The following is an 18,188-nucleotide window of genomic DNA, read 5'->3' on the forward strand; positions in this document are numbered from 1 at the left end:
AGAGGAGAGAGAGAGAGAGAGAGAGAGAGAGAGAGAGAGAGAGAGAGAGAGAGAGAGAGAGTTAGTTCCTGGGGTCAGAAGTCCCTGGTGCTTCTGCCCTTCTGGAAATCACTTCACACAAACTGATTTCATTTATTACACCTCTCTCATTAGCTTTATTGGCTTTGTTTGTTTTAACTTCTATTTATTATGTTTTGATTTTGAGAGAGATACTGAGAATGAATGTGAAGTTGGGTTGGGACAAAAGTGAGTAAGATCTTGGAGGGTTTGAGACAGGGGAAAGAACATGGTCAAAATCTATGGCAGAAAATATTTTAAAAATCAGATTTAGGGATAAAGCTTAAAAGGCGGTAAGCTATTTTGCTTCACGAATACTTTTAACCATTTTGACGTATGATAAATTGATAGAATATTATTTGGTTATATTTTAGAAAGTACTAGAAACCTTAATTATTCTGAAAAATGTTATTTATTTAAATTATTTTTATTAATATTTTATAATTCAGTTTATAAATCTATATGACTAATATCAATTGTTCTTTCCAATAATACAGAAACAAATTAACAAGGATAATTAATTTGCCAAACTTCTGTGACATATTTTCAATACTGTAAATAATATCCTAGTTTTAGCTAGTCAGTTATTTAGTTAGTTCTAGTTAGCTATGCTGAAGGGGAGTGAACCAACGATGAGGTCATGTTAAGGCCTGGAGTACAGTAATGTCACAAGATTCAGAAAGAAGATAGGATGTGAGAAAAAGACTGAAAATTTGTCATGGGATGTGCAGTTCATCAACAAAAGGAAGCTTCTAGAAAAATGTTATGCTTTATAAAACAAGTATAACTATAAGTTAAATAAAAAGAGGCTCGGATATGCTGCCATAGATAGAAGTGAAGTCAATAATTTACTGCTTTGAGAAAACTGTGACTGTCAGTAGTATCCATACTATATATGTCTGTCTGTCTGTCTATCTAACTATCTATCTATCTATCTATCTATCTATCTATCTATCTATCTATCTACACATTTTGCTGGAATATTTCAACTTAATTGGAAATAACCACACCTACCCTAGCATGGCTACCATGAGGGTAAGTGGACTTGATCACAGGAGTCACACTTTATTTTATTTACCATGACATCATCAGGACTTGTGGCTTTTATTGTCACTGTGACAACACTAGTAAAGCTTTGGAGAGCTTTACTAGGATTCTTCGGATCAGATTGTGAAATCAAATTGCTAGAATTAAATCTGTATTTCAAACACTGGGCAACCCTGACATGAAGCTGACTGCATTTTGTGACTGCATTTTGTGCTCAGTGGTATCTTTCTTTTGCTAATGGCATGGGATTTCATACTTGGTGTGTTTCATTGTTTGGTAGTTTGTGATTTTTTTTTGTCTCTGTTCTTTTTTTTCTCTATGAATGTAAGTAAAAGGTATTTTATTGACATGAATGAGAACAATTGAAAAACAAATAAAATGTTTATCTGAGTCTTATGTCAACATATCCTTGCTTCTGCTAATGTATATGACCATCTTTTTGTCTGTTATTTTATTTATTTACATTTCAGATGTTATTCCCCTTCCCAGTTTCCTCTCCATAAGCCCCTCCCATCCTCTCCTTCCTCCCCCTGCCTCTATGAGGGTGCTCCCCGACCATCCCATAACAACTATTCTCTGTTTCCTATTCTGAATAACACACAGGAATACAAATGTCTTAGACTATCCCCTCAAATGGAAATGTTTTCTCTGGTTTAAACATCCTAGGTTTTTTGCACAGATTTCTCTTATACCTTTCAACTTGGTTAAGCATTCTGAAGTCATAGCTACCCATCTCCCACACTGCTCTAATTTTGAAACTTCTACCTCCAGTATGCCCTTGCTCTTCCTATATTATCTATGCCAACTTTAGGTACTCATTCTGAGTGGCCCTATTCTAGTATCCCAGCTTCCATATGTACTCTACGCTAAATACAGAAACGGATATGGAAGCAACTCTACTGTAGGATATTATATCTTGAATTGTACCTCGGATTGCTCATGAAGGGTATAGCTCAGCATTGTGGTTCTTCTATTCTCCATACCAATCCCCAGAAGGGTTGCACTAGCATTAGCTGTTAGCAGTACCAGTGTACAATGGTTTCACTTCAACACATCCATGGGGATACATTCATTGACATTTGTATTTTTGATCTTACCAATGAATAGTGTAATATTAAAGTTATTTTAAGCTCTATTTCCATGATTGTTAAGTATATTGAACATTTTTTAGGGTTAACTAGACATGTCCATTTCTACTTTGGAGAATTATTGTTTTCTATAGTCGATTTTGAATTGGTTGACTGTTTTCTTGATGTTTAGGGTTTCTTTTTAAAGTTCCTAATATGTTCTAGACATTAATTTTCTGCCAGATTTATAGCTGCCAAATATGCTCCCCCATTTGTTAAGCTACCTCTTCACTCAATTGATGATGTTCTTTGCTGTACATAACTTTTGAATGTAATGAGGTTCCATGTGTTGATGGTTGAACAGATTTCCAGTATAATGGGTGTTTATTCTGAAAATTCAGACTTGTGCATGTAAATTAAAACACGCTTTCTACTTTATCCTCTGGCAGTTTCACAGTAAAGGGCCTTGCATTGAATCTCTTGACCCATTCAGAGTTGGATTTTGTGCAGGGTGAGATACAGGAGTCTATTTTAATTTCTCTACATGTTGAAATCCAGGATTCCAAGCACTGCTTGTTGAAGATGCTGCCATGCTCCCTTGTATGATTTTGTTCCTTTTATTTTTTTTAAATCCATCCCATCTGACAACACCAAACCCAGACAGTGTTGCTGATACTGACTGACAGGAGCCCGGAATAGCTGTCCCCTGAAAGGTTTTGCTAGAACTGGATCAATATAGATATGGATGTACACAACCAAACATTGGACTGAGTGTGGGGACCCCAATGGAGAAGTTAGGGCAAGGACTAAAGGAGCTGAAGGGTTTCGCAACCTCATAGGAAGAACAACAATATCAACCAACCAGACCCCACAAAGTTCCCAGGGACTAAACCACCAACCAAAGAGTATACAGGGGATACCCATGGCTCCAACTGGTTATGTAGTAGAGGAAGGCCTTATCTCTGGGAGGGGAGTCCCTTGGTCCTGTGGACGCTTGATGACCCAGAATAGGGGAATGCTAAGGCACTGAGACTGGAGTGGGTGGGTGGATCGGGGAGGGAGGAGGGGATAGGGGGCTTATGAAGGGGAAACTGGGAAGGGGGATAACATTTGAAATGTAAATACATTTTTAAAAATTAAAAATTACTTATTTATTTATTTTCCGGACTTTGCCCCCCTCCCACAGTTCTTCATCCCATTCCCTCTCCCCTTTGCCACTGAGAGGATGGCCTCCCACCCTTGGGTATCCCCCTTCCTTGGGGCCTCAAGTCTCTACAGGATTAGGCACATGCTTTCCAACTGAGGTCAGACAAAGGCAGTCTGGATTAGTTGATACTGTTGTTCTTCCTATGGTGTTTCCATCCCCTTCAGCTCCTTCAATCTTTTCCCTAACTCTTCTATAGGGGTCCCTGACCTCAGTCCAAAGATTGACTGTAAGTATCTGCATCTGTCTCAGTCAGCTGCTGGTAAAGCCCCTCAGAGGACAGCCATGTTAGGCTCCTAGCTGCAAGCACAACATAGCAACAGTAATAGTGGTAGGGTTTAGTGCCTGGGTACAGGATGGACACCAAGTTGGGCTGGTCACTTGCTGTGGACTGGACTCAGTCGTTCCCTCAACCCACGGGGAACCAGGATTTCAGTATTTAGGTGGACAAGGAGATGGTAGGGTGGACACCAGAGAGAGTGCGATATCTGAATGTAATTTCTCAAAGCAAGCATCACATTTATATTACAGAAGAAAACAAAGAAGTTATGTGACACATCAGCCAAGGTACATTGAAGTTATCCAACACAAAACAAAAAATGCATACATAAAGACTGACAGGAACCAGGCAATGTTTACAACTGAGATAAGATCAGCCCTATCTAAAGTCAGCCACTGACAGGAGCCAGGTGAGGATTTCACACCTTTGTCACCATTTATGCTAGTCCTCTGAGCCTTGTGAAAGCTTGCACCAGGGGGTTTTGCTCTTGCCAACCTTTCCATGAATAATGCAATACTGTAGTTCCTCCTTAAAACACAACCCTCCTTCTTCTTAGGCCAATGTAAATTCTTGCATATGGGAGTAACTTGGCTGCTTTTTTAAGTGTCTGTAGGGAATCTCCATTTGTCAGAAGAACTCACCAAATTCCTTCTAATATGTAATGTAGTCTGCCATACCTGACTGTAATGAGAATTCTAAGTTTACTATTTTGAACTAGCCCTGAGGTTGCTAGCTCCTATCATGAAAACTGTGAGATGCCTGATTACTGTCAACACTGGGGCATTTCGTCTGAATGAGTAACATTCTTACAAAATTCCAAGCTCAGGGTCAGCTCAAGGACTGCGTAGGACACTGGTGAAAGTGAAGACCAGGAAGTGAAGTTCAACCTGATTTAAGTATTTGTAAAATCATTACTTGGAGGCACCTATAATATAAACAACACTGAAAGGAAGCACACAGATCCATTCACTGACTAACACAAGGAAAGACAAGTTTGGAGCATTTTTGCTACAGGATGCCAAGGCTCCAGGAGACTAAGTTTCCATGAAACATTTTGCCACAGGACTGTGTCCAAGCTTTTGGGCCTTCCACACAGTCTTTACTGGAGTGGGTGTGGCAGTCACTGAATGGCCTTTCCTTCAGTCTCTGCTCCATGTTTGTCCTTGCATATCCTTTAGACAGGAACAATTCTAGGTTAGAAATTTTGAAGATGGTTGAGTGGTCTCCTCCCTCCACTGGAGTCCTGTCTACCTGCTGGATGCGGTCTCTTCAGGTTCCATCTCCCCACTGTTGGGCATTTCGGCTCAGGTCATCCCCACTGAAAACCTTAGGTAGCTGTCTTGCATTAATACCTAAATATTGTTTTATAATTGATTATTGCACCTTTCTGACATCAGTGCTATTTTTCATATATAATAGTATAGCTTGATGGTATAATTTGGCATCAAGTATGTTCATATATTTTTGTTGCTGTTCAAAATTGTTTTGGCTTATCTCAGTTGCATCCTTGCATATATTTTTACATTGATTTGTCTATGTCTATAAAGAATGGGCCTAGCTAGAAGTTCCACTAATATTTCATTGAATGTGTACATTATCTTTGGTAGGATGGCCATTTTCACAAGATAGTTGATCTCTTCTGATCCATGAATATAGAGCTTTTTTCATCTTTTAGATTCTTTTTTAATTTACATGTCTATTGTATTAAAATTTTCATTGTAGACAATTCATTCATTTCCTTGTTTATGTTGAATATTAAGTATGTTCCTGTGGCTGTGAATGAGATTGATTCCTTGATATTTTTAGTGTGTTTTGTAATCAATAAGGCTATTGATTTTTGTGTGTTAATTTTTATTTAGCCACTTTTCTGAAAGTATCAGCTCTAAAGGGTATTTTTAATAGAATCTTTAGGGCCTCTTATTGTAGAATCATATTATCTGAATACAGGCAGAGATTAACATCTTGTTCTCCTATTTGTATCCTTATATTTATTTTTATTTTCTCTTCACTCAAAGACGTTAAAGACTATATTGAATGGGAACGAAGAAAGCGACACATTGATCTTTTCTGGCCTCCATGCGAATGCTTTCTATCTCCCCATCAGCCATGCTGGTGACAGGATTTTCATACCTAGGCTTTATTATGTCAAAATATACTCCCCTTACCCTAATTTCTTTACAATTTTTATGATAAATGAAATGTGAATTATTCCAAAGGTGACTTCTTCATCTATTAATGCAAATATATAATTTCTAATTTGTGTCTAATTATGTGATGGATAATGCTTATTCACTTAGGTCTGTTGAATCAGCCCTGCGTTTTTGGAATGAACCCAACTTGGTCATAGTCTCTTTGATTTAATATTGAATTTGCCTTTTCAGCATTTTATTGAGAGTATTTTCATCAGGCAATTTGATCTGTAATTTTATCTACTTATTGTTGTGAGTTTTTTTCTGATTTTGTTGCCAGTGTAAAGCTAGGTTCATAAAAAGGATTTTATAATGTTCAGTCCTTTTCCATTTCATCAAACATTTGAGTAATATTAGTGTTAATAATTCTTTGAATTTCTGATTGAATTCCGCAATGAAATTATTTAGATGTGTCCCTTTTTTGTTTGAGGGCTTTTTATCAAGGCTTCGGTGACATTGCTGGTTACAGACATTGGCAAATCTTTTATTTCTTCTTGCTTTAATTTGATATGTTATATTAACCTATAAATTCTTCAACTTCTTTTAGTCTTTCCAATGCAGTGAAGTAAAGCAGAGTGTTCTGTATTTTTGACCTCAGTTTGTTTCCAGATCTCATTGGTATTTGTTGTAATGGCTCTTTTTCTTTGTAAGTTATATTTATTTCTGTCTCTCATCTTGCTTATTTTATAGAGAATTTAATGATTTTTTTCCATCTTGTTCATTTTATCAGAGAACAATCTCATTGTGTATTGGTTTCAGTGCTTCCTATACTTCTCACTACATATTTTTTCTTATTTTAATTATCTTTCAATGTACTACATTTAAGTTTAGGGTTTTGTTTGTTTGTTTGTTTGTTTTCTCTGTGTAGGCCTGGCTGTCCTGGAACTCACTTTGTAGACCAGGCTGGCCTTGAACTCAGAAATCCACCTGCCTCTGCCTCCCAAGTGCTAGGATTAAAGGCGTGTGCCACCACTGCCCAGCTCTAAATTCTTTTTTAAAAAGAAATATATTCAACAAAATGTTCTAGACGCTCAAGTCCCAGTGCAGAATCAAAATCAACATAATATTACCACATTTATAGTGAAAAGGGCACAGAGAATATTCCAGAAAAAGAACTTATAGTAGTGATTTCACATATGTTCAAACAACTGAACAAGACAGAGATACACTCCAAGGGAACAAAAGCAAATAGCTGAGTGAAATGAGTAATTCAATTCAAAATATAAAATCAAAATTCATAAAGAAATGGAATTGATAAAGAAAGCCTAAGCTGAAATGAAGTTGGAAATTTAAAAATCTCAATAAGCTCCATTAAAACCTCAGGGGAAAGTCTCACTAAAAGAATAGAGTACATGGATAATATACTATTCAGGCCTAGGGAAAAGCAGTAAGAATTGGAATACCCAGTAATCTTTAATGATAAAATTTTTAAAGGAATGTAGATGTAGCATGGAAAAACTTTGGAACAAGATGGGGGGAAATACTTTCAAATTGTGTTCAATTGAATTGTGTTCAATTCAATTCTAGGAGACTACTAACAGAAACCCCTTAAAACTCTATAGAGATGTCTATACAGGTACAAGAGGCCTATAGAGTATCACATTACAGGATTTTCAGAGAAACATCATGATCTATAGGCAAGATACTAAAAACATAGAATATTGAAACTGTATTGAAATATGTAAGAAACAAATGTAGGCTCATTAGAATAATGCATGATTATTGGATAAAAGCCTGTAGAGTCATGAATTATAATTCAATTTATAGCCCTAAGAGAATAGAACTGCTAACCCATAATATTATACCCAGAAAAACTATCTATTAAGTTAAAAGAAAAGTATAAATTGCCTACAAGAGAAACAGAATAATGCAATTTATGATCACTAAGTCTGCTGTTCTACAGAGCATACTAGAAAGAATTATTTGAACTGAGAAGAAACATGAACAAACTCAAAGGGACATGGGCAATTAAAAAACAATAGCTAATCAGTAAATTACTAGTATAAAGAGACCCTCTAAAAGGAACAATGTGGTAATAATACAAAACTTTGGGGTATAATTCAATGATCTCAAGTTTTCAAATAGAAATTTACTAACTAACCAATTTGGTTAAAAATCAAAACCCATCATTTATCTGTCTCTAGGGAATGCATGGTGCCATTATCAATAGACAATATCTTAGGATAAAAGGATGGAAACCAGTATCCCAAAGATATGGACCTAGAAACTAAGCAGTTGTAGGTAACCTCATATCTGACAATATCAACTTTAAACCAAAACTTTTTAGAAGACTTCAAGGTCACCACATTCTTTAAAGGAACTTCATCAGAAGGACATTATAATTCTAACACACACACACACACACACACACACTGATGTACCTAATTTCACTAAATAAATATGACCATATTTACAAATAAAAATTAATCCCAACTCAGTAATGACTTGGGTGGGTGAGATACACAGGCAACCACTCTCACTTCTAGATCCTGAGTGGATCATGTTGAGGCAACATGATCTTATCCCTAGTTCTCACCTCTCTCCACTCCTGCTGTGGAACTCTTGAAGTCTGGGTACCTTAATACTATTTTCAGTCCATAGCTTCCATGCTATGTTATAGAATTTATACCCAGGCTTATCTCTGACTCCTTCCTTTGTTCCATGACTTATGCAGTCCTGAAATTGAAGTCTAGGTGATCTATCCCTTGTCAGCTCTGATCTTTCCTATGAGACCATGACTCCCTTCTGGACCAACTTGATGTACTAATGGACCATACACTATTGCTTTAAATCAGTTTTCTTTTCCTGGTTTTTCTTTTCAAACTATACCTGGATCTTTGACATTAACAATCAGAGTGAGACAAGTGAAAAAAAAAAAAACTAGCATGTTTTCCTAGGTTGGAAGAAGCTGAATTGGAAAAGCATCAGGAAGTAGCCCCAATTCCTGGATCCAGTTATTACCAACTAAGATAATTGTCATACTCCCTTCATATGTTTTGAGAAAATGGGAAGGAAACTAAACTCTAAACTCTGGGTGTTAGAGATGCAGTACTTTCTTTCTTTCTTCTTCTTCTTCTTCTTCTTCTTCTTCTTCTTCTTCTTCTTCTTCTTCTTCTTCTTCTTCTTCTCCTTCTTTATTTTTTTGTTTTTGTATTTTGTTTTTTGATTTTTGTTTTTCGAGACAGGGTTTCTCTGTGTAGCCCTGGCTGTCCTGGGACTCACTTTGTAGACCAGGCTGGCCTCAAACTCAGAAATCTGCCTGCCTCTGCCTCCTGAGTGCTGGGATTAAAGGTGTGTGCCATCATGCCCGACCTAGAGATGCAGCACTTTCAAGAAAACAAGTTTATATCTTGAGAGTCCTTCAAAGTTGATTGGTTGAATTCAATATAAATTTGGTTGAAAACTCATATTTGCATACTAGACTTAAATTGTTTTCTCAGAAAATATGCATAACCTTATAAATTTTATATACTACAGTAATCTGGAGGAAAAATTATTAATATCCTTCAATCTTTGGCAATTCTAAGTTTTGTGATCCTTATTTGCAATTCAAATTGCATATTTCCATATATTCACTAATCAAAAAATATGAACATGACAAAACTAAATTATTTGCTCTGAATATCTAGTTGGATAAAGGTATTCATATTTAGTTGAGTCCCCCAACCCATAAATGCAAACATAAAAACAACATAATAATACCATCAACAAGGCATTGAGGCTTCAGATTGCACACATTTATTGGATTAAATTTTCAGTTTTCAAATAGGTTTGAATAGACACTAAACAGATGATATATATTTCAATAGCATAATATTTGAGGTATACTAGTAATTACTCATTAAGATTTTAACAGAAGTAGAAGAGGAAAAAATTGTTAGTGGAAAGAGAAAAGGAAAATTATAGACAATGAATAGTAAACATGTCTAGGGAACATAGAGAATTTGATTTTGATATTGTAAGATTACAGAGAGTTAACTTTAAGTTCTAGAAGCCAATACCACAGATTGATCTATAACAAGAAGGTTGAAATCCTGTAGAAGCCACATACACTGGGTAGTAGAATCTGGACCCATAACTCATGGAAGGGAAGCCGTAGACTCCACAATCCAGGGATCTAAAGCCACTGTTTCCATAGCCCACTGGGTAGCAGCTTCTAGAACCATAGCCCAGGGAACTGCAGCTTCTGGACCCAAAGCCCAGAGAGCCAGCATATGTCCCCTGGCAGGGACTGCAGGGTGTGGAGCTCCTGGGATAGTAGCAGGGCTTCTGGCAAGGGCTGGGCACCACACATGACCTCTGGCAGCGGATGGGCTCAATGGAAGTCTCCTGACAGCGGATGGGCTCAATGCAGGTCTCCTGGCAGCGGATGGGCTCAATGCAGGTCTCCTGGCAGCCAGTGTTCAGAGAGGAGCTCAGCTGGCAGGTGCTGGGAGAGCAGCTGGTAGTGGTGTAGACCAGGTTGCTGGGGTAGGAAGAGCTACGGCAGGATCCTGAGGAGGGCAGGCAGCTCCTAAGGGAGCGGGAGGAGAAGTTTCCAGAGCAGCAGCTGTAGGCCATGTTGAGAGGAGATGAGAGCTGGATGTTAACAGGGAGATTGTGACTTTGAATGTCACCCAGTGGAGACCTGTGTTTATATACTCTCAGTAGCAGGTGTGGTACCCAATAGCATCACCCTTGATGTGTCTGTGTGCTTCCTGGTTTACAAATGTGCAGTTGTCCGTGAATAGTTTCCTGAATAGTGTATTTATGGGTGTTGCAATTTTCTTATAGCTATGACAATGAGCCAGTCATGGATACTATGACTGTTTTACACTGATAATTATTCACGGTGTCCAGGAAAAATCTCTGTTTTTCCATATGGTCTGATTTTTATGTGCTTGTCCAAATGTTCTGAGGAATACACTTTTCTTTCATAGGAGGAGATGTGAAGAAATCGCTCTTCTTTTAGTTAACGAATTGCAAGCACCACTTTATGTTCCCTTTGAAACATTACTTGTTGGCAGCATTTCTCATTGTTCATTATTATTCTTTGTGGATTGGTAGTGTATTTCCCATGTACTTCACCTGCACTAGCTAGGGAAGAACAAAATACGTTGAATGAAATTGGACCTAAAAGGCAAGGGAAAACACAGAGATTAAAGCTGTAGAGGCTGCAAGGAGAGTAGTGAAGCAGAGTCACCAGCACAGGGCATTTAGGCCTCTATGAATGGAGTCCAAGAAATGATAGAAGGAGACCATTTCATACCCTAAGTGTCTGGCATAGCCTGAGGTGACACTGGATTCTCATCTGTTTTGTACCAGCATTGACAAGTCAGTTTTAACTCTTCAGAGACAAAGAGGCTGGGTTGACTATTGCCCTCTCTCCTGTAGGTTCCATAGATTGGTTTGCAAGAACTGATCCCAGGGAGTGACTAAGTTTAGGTAAAGTAAATAATTTCTAGGAGATGCTGATGATAAATTATAATAGAGGATACAGATTATGGTACCTAAGGAAATACATGGAGGCTCTGTGGGTCTTGGGAACTTTTGGTTTTGCTGAGCTCTTAGGAAAGAGTCTGGAGAAGAAAAACAAATTCAAAAGTCTCAACAAATCTAATCTTATACAGCTTTGAAAATTAAAATGGTTTTTGATAGATATGAGAATTGAGATACAAATTTTGTCTTCAACATGTGAAACAGGGTTGAGAAAGAATATCATTTCAATTGTTTGCTTATTTATAGAAGCTCAGAGCTTTATTTTGGCATCTCTGTGCAGGCCACATCTAATTAATATCTACTAAGCTAATCTTTAATGTTCTTACATAACCACCTACCTCAAGAATAAAAGTAATATGAAAGACTGTTTTTTAAAAAGAATTGCTTAATATTAGCAGATGAAAGGATGTATTGATCTATCAATTTGAGGAATATACTATTATTTATTTGAAATCATGATCATTAATGGCAACACAATGCTTTCTACACCAACAATTAAAAAATAACCTATAGTTCTACCATATAAATATTTGAATTATATGTTAAAAGCCAATGAAATCAAGACTTATTGATAATGATAGACTAGCAAGTGGTGGAAATGGTGATTGACAAGCTATGGGAATCCATGGCTCCCAAGAACACTTGCGTTACACAGGTTTTTCCCAAGAACACTTGCGTTACACACGTTTTCCACATTTACTCTTTTCCATGTTAATTGTTGGAATCGTTCCATTTGGCTGGATGATATCAAGTAGTATATGTATTACTCTCATAAATAAACTTCCTCATACCATTCTCAATGTGTTATCAAGATATCTGGCCTTTATTATCACTGTGACAATAGTCATAAAGCTTTGGAGAGCATTATTAGGACCAGGTTATGAAATCAAATTGTCAGAGTTTGAAAAACTTGCTACGTCTAATATGAAATGGATTTTACCTTACCCTCGGTGATATTTTTTTCCGCCAATTGGTGTTGTGTTCTTTAGGTTGTTGTTTCATTTCTTCTTTAACTAAGGATGGAAAATAAAAGACTTTACTATTAGTATAGGTAAAAGTTATTTAAAACAATTGTATTGCTATGCCCAAAACAGATATACCAACACATTCATTTGCTAGGACTAAGTGATAAATGTAAAATCATCTGCATTTCAATTATATTCTTATAAAGTATACATGGTTATATGAGGAGAGGGTCAAACTTTGTCTCAGAAGACATTATTTGGATGTAAGTTAGATAAAAAGTCCTAATTGAAACTCTGACTTTTTACTTGTTTGTTTTGATTAATTAAATCACAAATTTATTATTAATGTTTTTGATGTAACATATTTTGATCATTTTTCTTGTTCCCAATCATTTTTAGATCCTTCTTAATCCTTCTTATTCATTTGACTTCATGTTCTCTCCCTTTCTCTCACTCTGTCTCTCTCAATATGTAAAAAAATATATATATAAAGTACATATGCAACTTAAAAAATTATTCATCAACTCTGCTTGACACAGCCAAGAAAAAAATCTATATGAATTATCTGGTATTTTAAACAGTATGGCATAATTTGTTTGTATTCATCTTTTGCACACCATTTTCTTATCTGCAATCTCCCCCATTTGAAAGGACTCAGGACAAAGAGGTAAGAGAGAGACTGATAGAATCACATGGCTGTAATGCAGCCTCGGGGTTCCGTCACTTGTGATCACAAAAACGTCAACTGCCGTCTCTATCTTCCCGGGTTCAACCTCATTTGACTTTTCTTGGCTTATATTGTTTCCATGGCCTTAGTGTTAAGCCACATAGGTAATGTTATACAATCCATACAGAATACTGGAAAATGAGAAGGATGGTGACAAGTAAGGTCCATCTTCAGTAGGTTCCATAGCAAACACAAAGTAATAATCCCAATTCATTAACAAGAAGGTCAGCAAATTACTGTCATGCCACACATGGAGAAGAAAAGTAGTTTCCTCATAACATCCTATGACAAAACACATAAAATTTATGTCATGAGGAAAATAGGAAAAGGAAGGATTTCTTTTTTCGGGACGTGATAGAATAGGCATCACTGTAAAACAGTCATGGCATCTCTGGCACAGGAATAACTCATCATCATTTACTTTAATAAAACGACAACACCCATAAACATGATGTGCAGAAAACTATGCAAATGCAATGCAATTACAGAGATTACTGAGTTTCACATTTGTAAACGAGGAAGCACACCAACATGTCAGGACGGCCCTGTTGGGTACCACACCTGCTTCTGAGAGTATATAAACCCAGCGCTCCACAAGGTGACATTCAAATTCAGAATCTTCTCACTTACAGCCAATAGAGCTCACATCCCCTCTTCAACATGGCCTACAACTGCTGCTCTGGAAACTTCTCCTCCCGCTCCCTTAGGAGCTGCCTGCCCTCCTCAAGTCCCTGCAGTGGTTCTTCCTACCCCAGCAACTTGGTCTACACCACTACCAGCTGCTCTCCCAGCACCTGCCAGCTGGACTCCTCTCTGCGCAGTGGCTGCCAGAAGACCTGCATTGAGCCCATAAGCTGCTCTCCTAGCACCTGTCAGCTGAGCTCCTCTCTGCGCACTGGCTGTCAGGAGACCTGCATTGGGCCCATCCGCTGCCAGGAGACCTGCATTGAACCCATCCGCTGCCAGAGGTCCTGTGTGGTGACCAGCCCTTGCCAGAAGCCCTGCTACTACCCCAGGAGCTCCACACCCTGCAGTCCCTGCCAGGGGACATATGCTGGCTCTCTGGGCTTTGGGTCCAGAAGCTGCAGTTCCCTGGACTATGGTTCTAGAAGCTGCTACCCAGTGGGCTATGGAAACAGTGGCTTTAGATCCCTGGATTGTGGAGTCTATGGCTTCCCTTCCATGAGTTATGGGTCCAGATTCTACTACCCAACCTACATGGCTTCTAGTTCCTGCCAACCATGCTACAGACCAATCTGTGGAGCAGGCATCTATGGGATCAACTGTTAAGTCTTTATCTCTCCTATGTCAGTCTATGCTCTGAAGCTATTGTTTTCCTGCTTAACCCCTACTGACATCTTATCATCCTTCCATTAACAGCTTCTTTCTTCTCCAAATTCTGGCAGATTGTGAGATTAGTGGGTAACCTGATATTCTCTAGAAGATGTTACTCAGGGGGCTACAGACCCAGTGGCTTTAGAGCTTTGCATTATGAGTTTATGGCTTCCTGTTCCTGAGTTTTGGTCCAGGTTCTTCTACCCGGCACACTTGGCTTTGTTCCATTTCTACCTCACATGTCAAGCACCGGACCTGGCATATTTGGATACACCTGTTTCATCTTTGTAATCTTTCAATATCAAAGTTATATAGTCTCTGTGTCCTTTGGCTATTGTTCTTGTTCTTATTCCTTACCATTGTCTTTTCAGCTGTCCATCAACTACTTCCTCCATCCTCAGCTTCTGGTATATTCTCGGATTAAAGCTAACTCAAAAAATATGTCTTACTGCATGTATTCTCAAAGATATATTTGAATTTAATCCAAGTATTTCTTGAAAATGAAGATTTTAATCCAATAAATTTGATTTGTGCAATCTGACACCTCAATTTATTCATTTTCTTACCATTTTGCTTATAGCATTTTCAGTTAAATATTTGTAAGTCTTTAATAGTAATCAGCAGGATTATTTGACTGGATAAGTGAACATTGTTTTGTACATGGGGGTGAGTTAGTGGGAGTAGTCAGCTCTTGGAAGGCGTTCATTGACATCTGCAAACAGGGTTCAAACTACAAAGAGAATGGTTTGAGACTGGAGGACAGAAATTCCTCCATACCCAGCAAATTAAAGTCATTATTAACATGAGAACTGGAAATGCAAGTACCAAGAATATATGATATTATATAGTTCATATGGTGAAGTTTGCACACAAGCAGACATCTATCTCTAGAATTTGAATGTAGATTTTCAGACAAGAAACAACCTGAGTTTTAAGCAGCTCTCAGGACCGTGAGCGGTACTGTGTTAATGTTGCTACCCCTGCTTCTCCAGTTTGGGGCATTATTACTGCATCTCATCTCTGAACATGTGTATGGAGAATCCAGTGCGTTGTGCTCATAAGGAGCTGCAGCAACATGATGTTTCTCCTAGAGACAACTTCATTCAACAGAAAAGCCATGTCTCTAGTAAAATTTAGGTCTGTATTCTTTGTCACTCTAGGTCTCAAAGACAAGTTGACGCTACACACCTGGGTGCAATCTGAGAAAGAAGGCATTAAGGCATTATGAGAATTAAAGGTTGAAAAGATTTGAAAAACAACTAATCCGTTTTTTGAAAAGTGTGTATTTTAGTGTTTTTATAAGGAAAAACTGGAATGCAATATTTCAGGGACCCCCAGAGGGTTTTTGAAAAATACATATTCTTCTAATCCATAAAATAAAAGTAGTTAAGTTTCAATTAAAAATTCTACCTTCAAGAATAAGGTATATAATTCGGTGAATTATGTCTATGTATGAATGTTTGCCTGCATGTATGCATGTGATTTACCTGAGTGTCTGGTGGCTGAAGATGACAGAAGAAGCTATTGGATAGCCTGGAACTTTAAGTGCCTCTCTAGTCATTGTAGTTTATAGGTGTCCAGTTAATAGTTGTGACTATTCAATTCTCCTTCCCTTAGCGACTTACATAACACATAATCTGAAAGCCAGGAATCACAGAGTAGGCTTTCAAATAAAATCCAACTAATATTGCCTAAGTCTTGGTTCCACAGTCTATCCTGAAAAGGCACCAAGGACAAAGACAAAAATTAATATTTATTTGAGAGTTTCTTGAACTCTTTTGAACAACATCTCAAAAAGGGGTTTCTTATTTTTCATGCCTAGTACTGCGCCTTTGTGGTATATCTATCTATCTATCTATCTATCTATCTATCTATCTATCTATCTATCTATCTATATCTATATCATCTATATCTACATAATCCATATAAACATATATGTCACATACATGCATACACACAGAGATACACACACATTATGTACATGCAAATATATATATATATATATATATATATATGTGTGTGTGTGTGTGTGTGTATAAAATATATAAAATTTTAGGTAAATTTTATACATGTGATCCTTTTTGGCTTTTTCAAACACCTTAGCATTTCTTTTCCATCTTCTCCCCCTCTCCTACTGTGTTGAGTACTCTTATTTCCACAGTTTGGTTTTAGTTGGTTATTTTATTGATGTTTAGCTTTTTAAGTTATTCGTATTGTCTAAATCTTAATCGAATACTAGATGGATAGCTGGCAATGATTCTATCCCAATTAGTAGGCTGCCCCTTCACTCAACTGAAGGTATCCTTTACAAAGGAAAATGTTTGAATTGCATGATTTCTCACTTCACTATTGTTAGACTGACTTCTTACACTAGAGAAATGTTATCCAGAAAGTGCATGCCTGTGCCTATGAATTGAAACATATGCTCTACTCTATCCTCTGGAAGTTTAAGTGTATCAGGTGTTATGATGAGGTCCTTGATCCATGGGGATTGGGTGATGTCATTGTTACCATGGTAAAGGTTAGGTTGGATCTGCATCCTCTATTCTCTCTCATTTTCCTTGTGTCTGTTTTGTGTCAGTAACATACTGTCTTAATATTATGGCTCCATAGTATATAGGTTGAAATTAGTATCAAGCTTCCCATAGTGTGGGTTTTCATTCCAGGTTGTCTTGACTGAGGATTTTGAATCTGCTCTTCTATGCAAACTCACATTCTGAGATTCAGCACCCAGTGGGTAGGCCCTCTCCTTCATTGGCTTTGGGTCAACTAGATCCTCGGCTTTGATTCATTTCTATTCTGATACCGTTTCTCCTCAAAGCTGAACAACTTACTTCTGTGCCTGACTCCACAGTTTCTACCCTGTACTTTAGAGTCTGTGGCATGTGTGCCACTGTTAGCTCTGTCCACAGTTCTGGACTCATGACGTCTATCGTCCCAAACTGGCAACCTGTGTGCTCATCCTGCTGGCTGGTTCTGACCCGATTCCTGGGAGCCCAGTTGAAGAACTTATAACCAGTACACCGCTGCATGGGGTGGCGTCTCCATCTCCGAGTTCTTATGTCAAAGAACCTGCGCCCCTCTTCTCTGACATTGGCTGGCCTTTTCATGCTATTTAAGACAAAGGAATAAAGGCTACAAGAAAAACGACATCACTTCTGATGTGTTTGATGCTGAGCCTTAAGGAGCTTTAGGAAGTCATCTCTGCTCTTGAACTAAATCTCTCATCTGGGATTGGTGTGCTTCTTACAGGTTCCCCCCCCCCCCAAAAAAAAGGCTCAGGAATGGTGCCCATACCACAGCAGATGAGGATGTCAGCATTATTAAGAAAATTTCCAAGCTTTTCATTTGGCAGAGAAATTCCTTTCACACACTAGATTTAAATATATTTGTCTTTATTTATATGAAACCCAATAATATTTATAACTTATTATTGATGGTGAAATTTTTATTTAAAATCTTTATTATTCTATTTCCCTGGATCAGCAAAAAAATCATATTTTTAAATCTCAGGCAATCATCATTGTTTTTGAGCCTAATTTGCAATAGAAATGACAGTCTTCCTATTATTAACAACTCCTTCATAAAGGAACATATCCAATGACAACAACAAAAACAAAATATGTTACTTTGGTCACAAAATACAATTAAGGAAATATGTTCATCTTTATTGTCTCCTAAATATGTAAATTCAGAAACTAAACCCAACATAATAATAATAGGAAAAATATATTGTGGTGTCAACTTGTACCAACTTATTGGATTAAACATTCCATTTTCAGGGGCTCTTAGATAAAAACCAAATAGTGTATATGCATTCAAAGAGTACAGTCAGCAAG

At 37.5% G+C, this 18,188-nt stretch overlaps 2 protein-coding genes across 3 annotated transcripts; one reads left to right on the forward strand and one right to left on the reverse strand.

Moving 5' to 3' along the window:
• Nucleotides 1–9,831: 9,831 nt before the first annotated feature.
• On the reverse strand, nucleotides 9,832–10,404 carry LOC110330127 (keratin-associated protein 13-1-like). Its single transcript, XM_021210087.1, has one exon. The coding sequence runs from the start codon at nucleotides 10,402–10,404 to the stop codon at nucleotides 9,832–9,834; it is 573 nt and encodes a 190-aa protein (XP_021065746.1).
• A 3,270-nt stretch (nucleotides 10,405–13,674) lies between these two features.
• Nucleotides 13,675–14,304, forward strand: LOC110330077 (keratin-associated protein 13-1-like). Of its 2 annotated transcripts, XM_021210022.1 has the most exons (2): nucleotides 13,675–13,867; nucleotides 13,973–14,304. In XM_021210022.1, exons 1-2 carry the CDS (start codon nucleotides 13,675–13,677, stop codon nucleotides 14,302–14,304), a joined length of 525 nt encoding a protein of 174 aa, XP_021065681.1. The 2 variants fall into 2 exon arrangements, with proteins under 2 accessions (XP_021065681.1, XP_021065680.1); XM_021210021.1 differs by having other exon boundaries at nucleotides 13,675–14,304.
• Nucleotides 14,305–18,188: the final 3,884 nt, after the last annotated feature.

The sequence above is a fragment of the Mus pahari genome, chromosome 12 (assembly GCF_900095145.1).
Source record: "Mus pahari chromosome 12, PAHARI_EIJ_v1.1, whole genome shotgun sequence".
In the NCBI taxonomy this organism is placed as follows: Eukaryota; Metazoa; Chordata; class Mammalia; order Rodentia; family Muridae; genus Mus; species Mus pahari.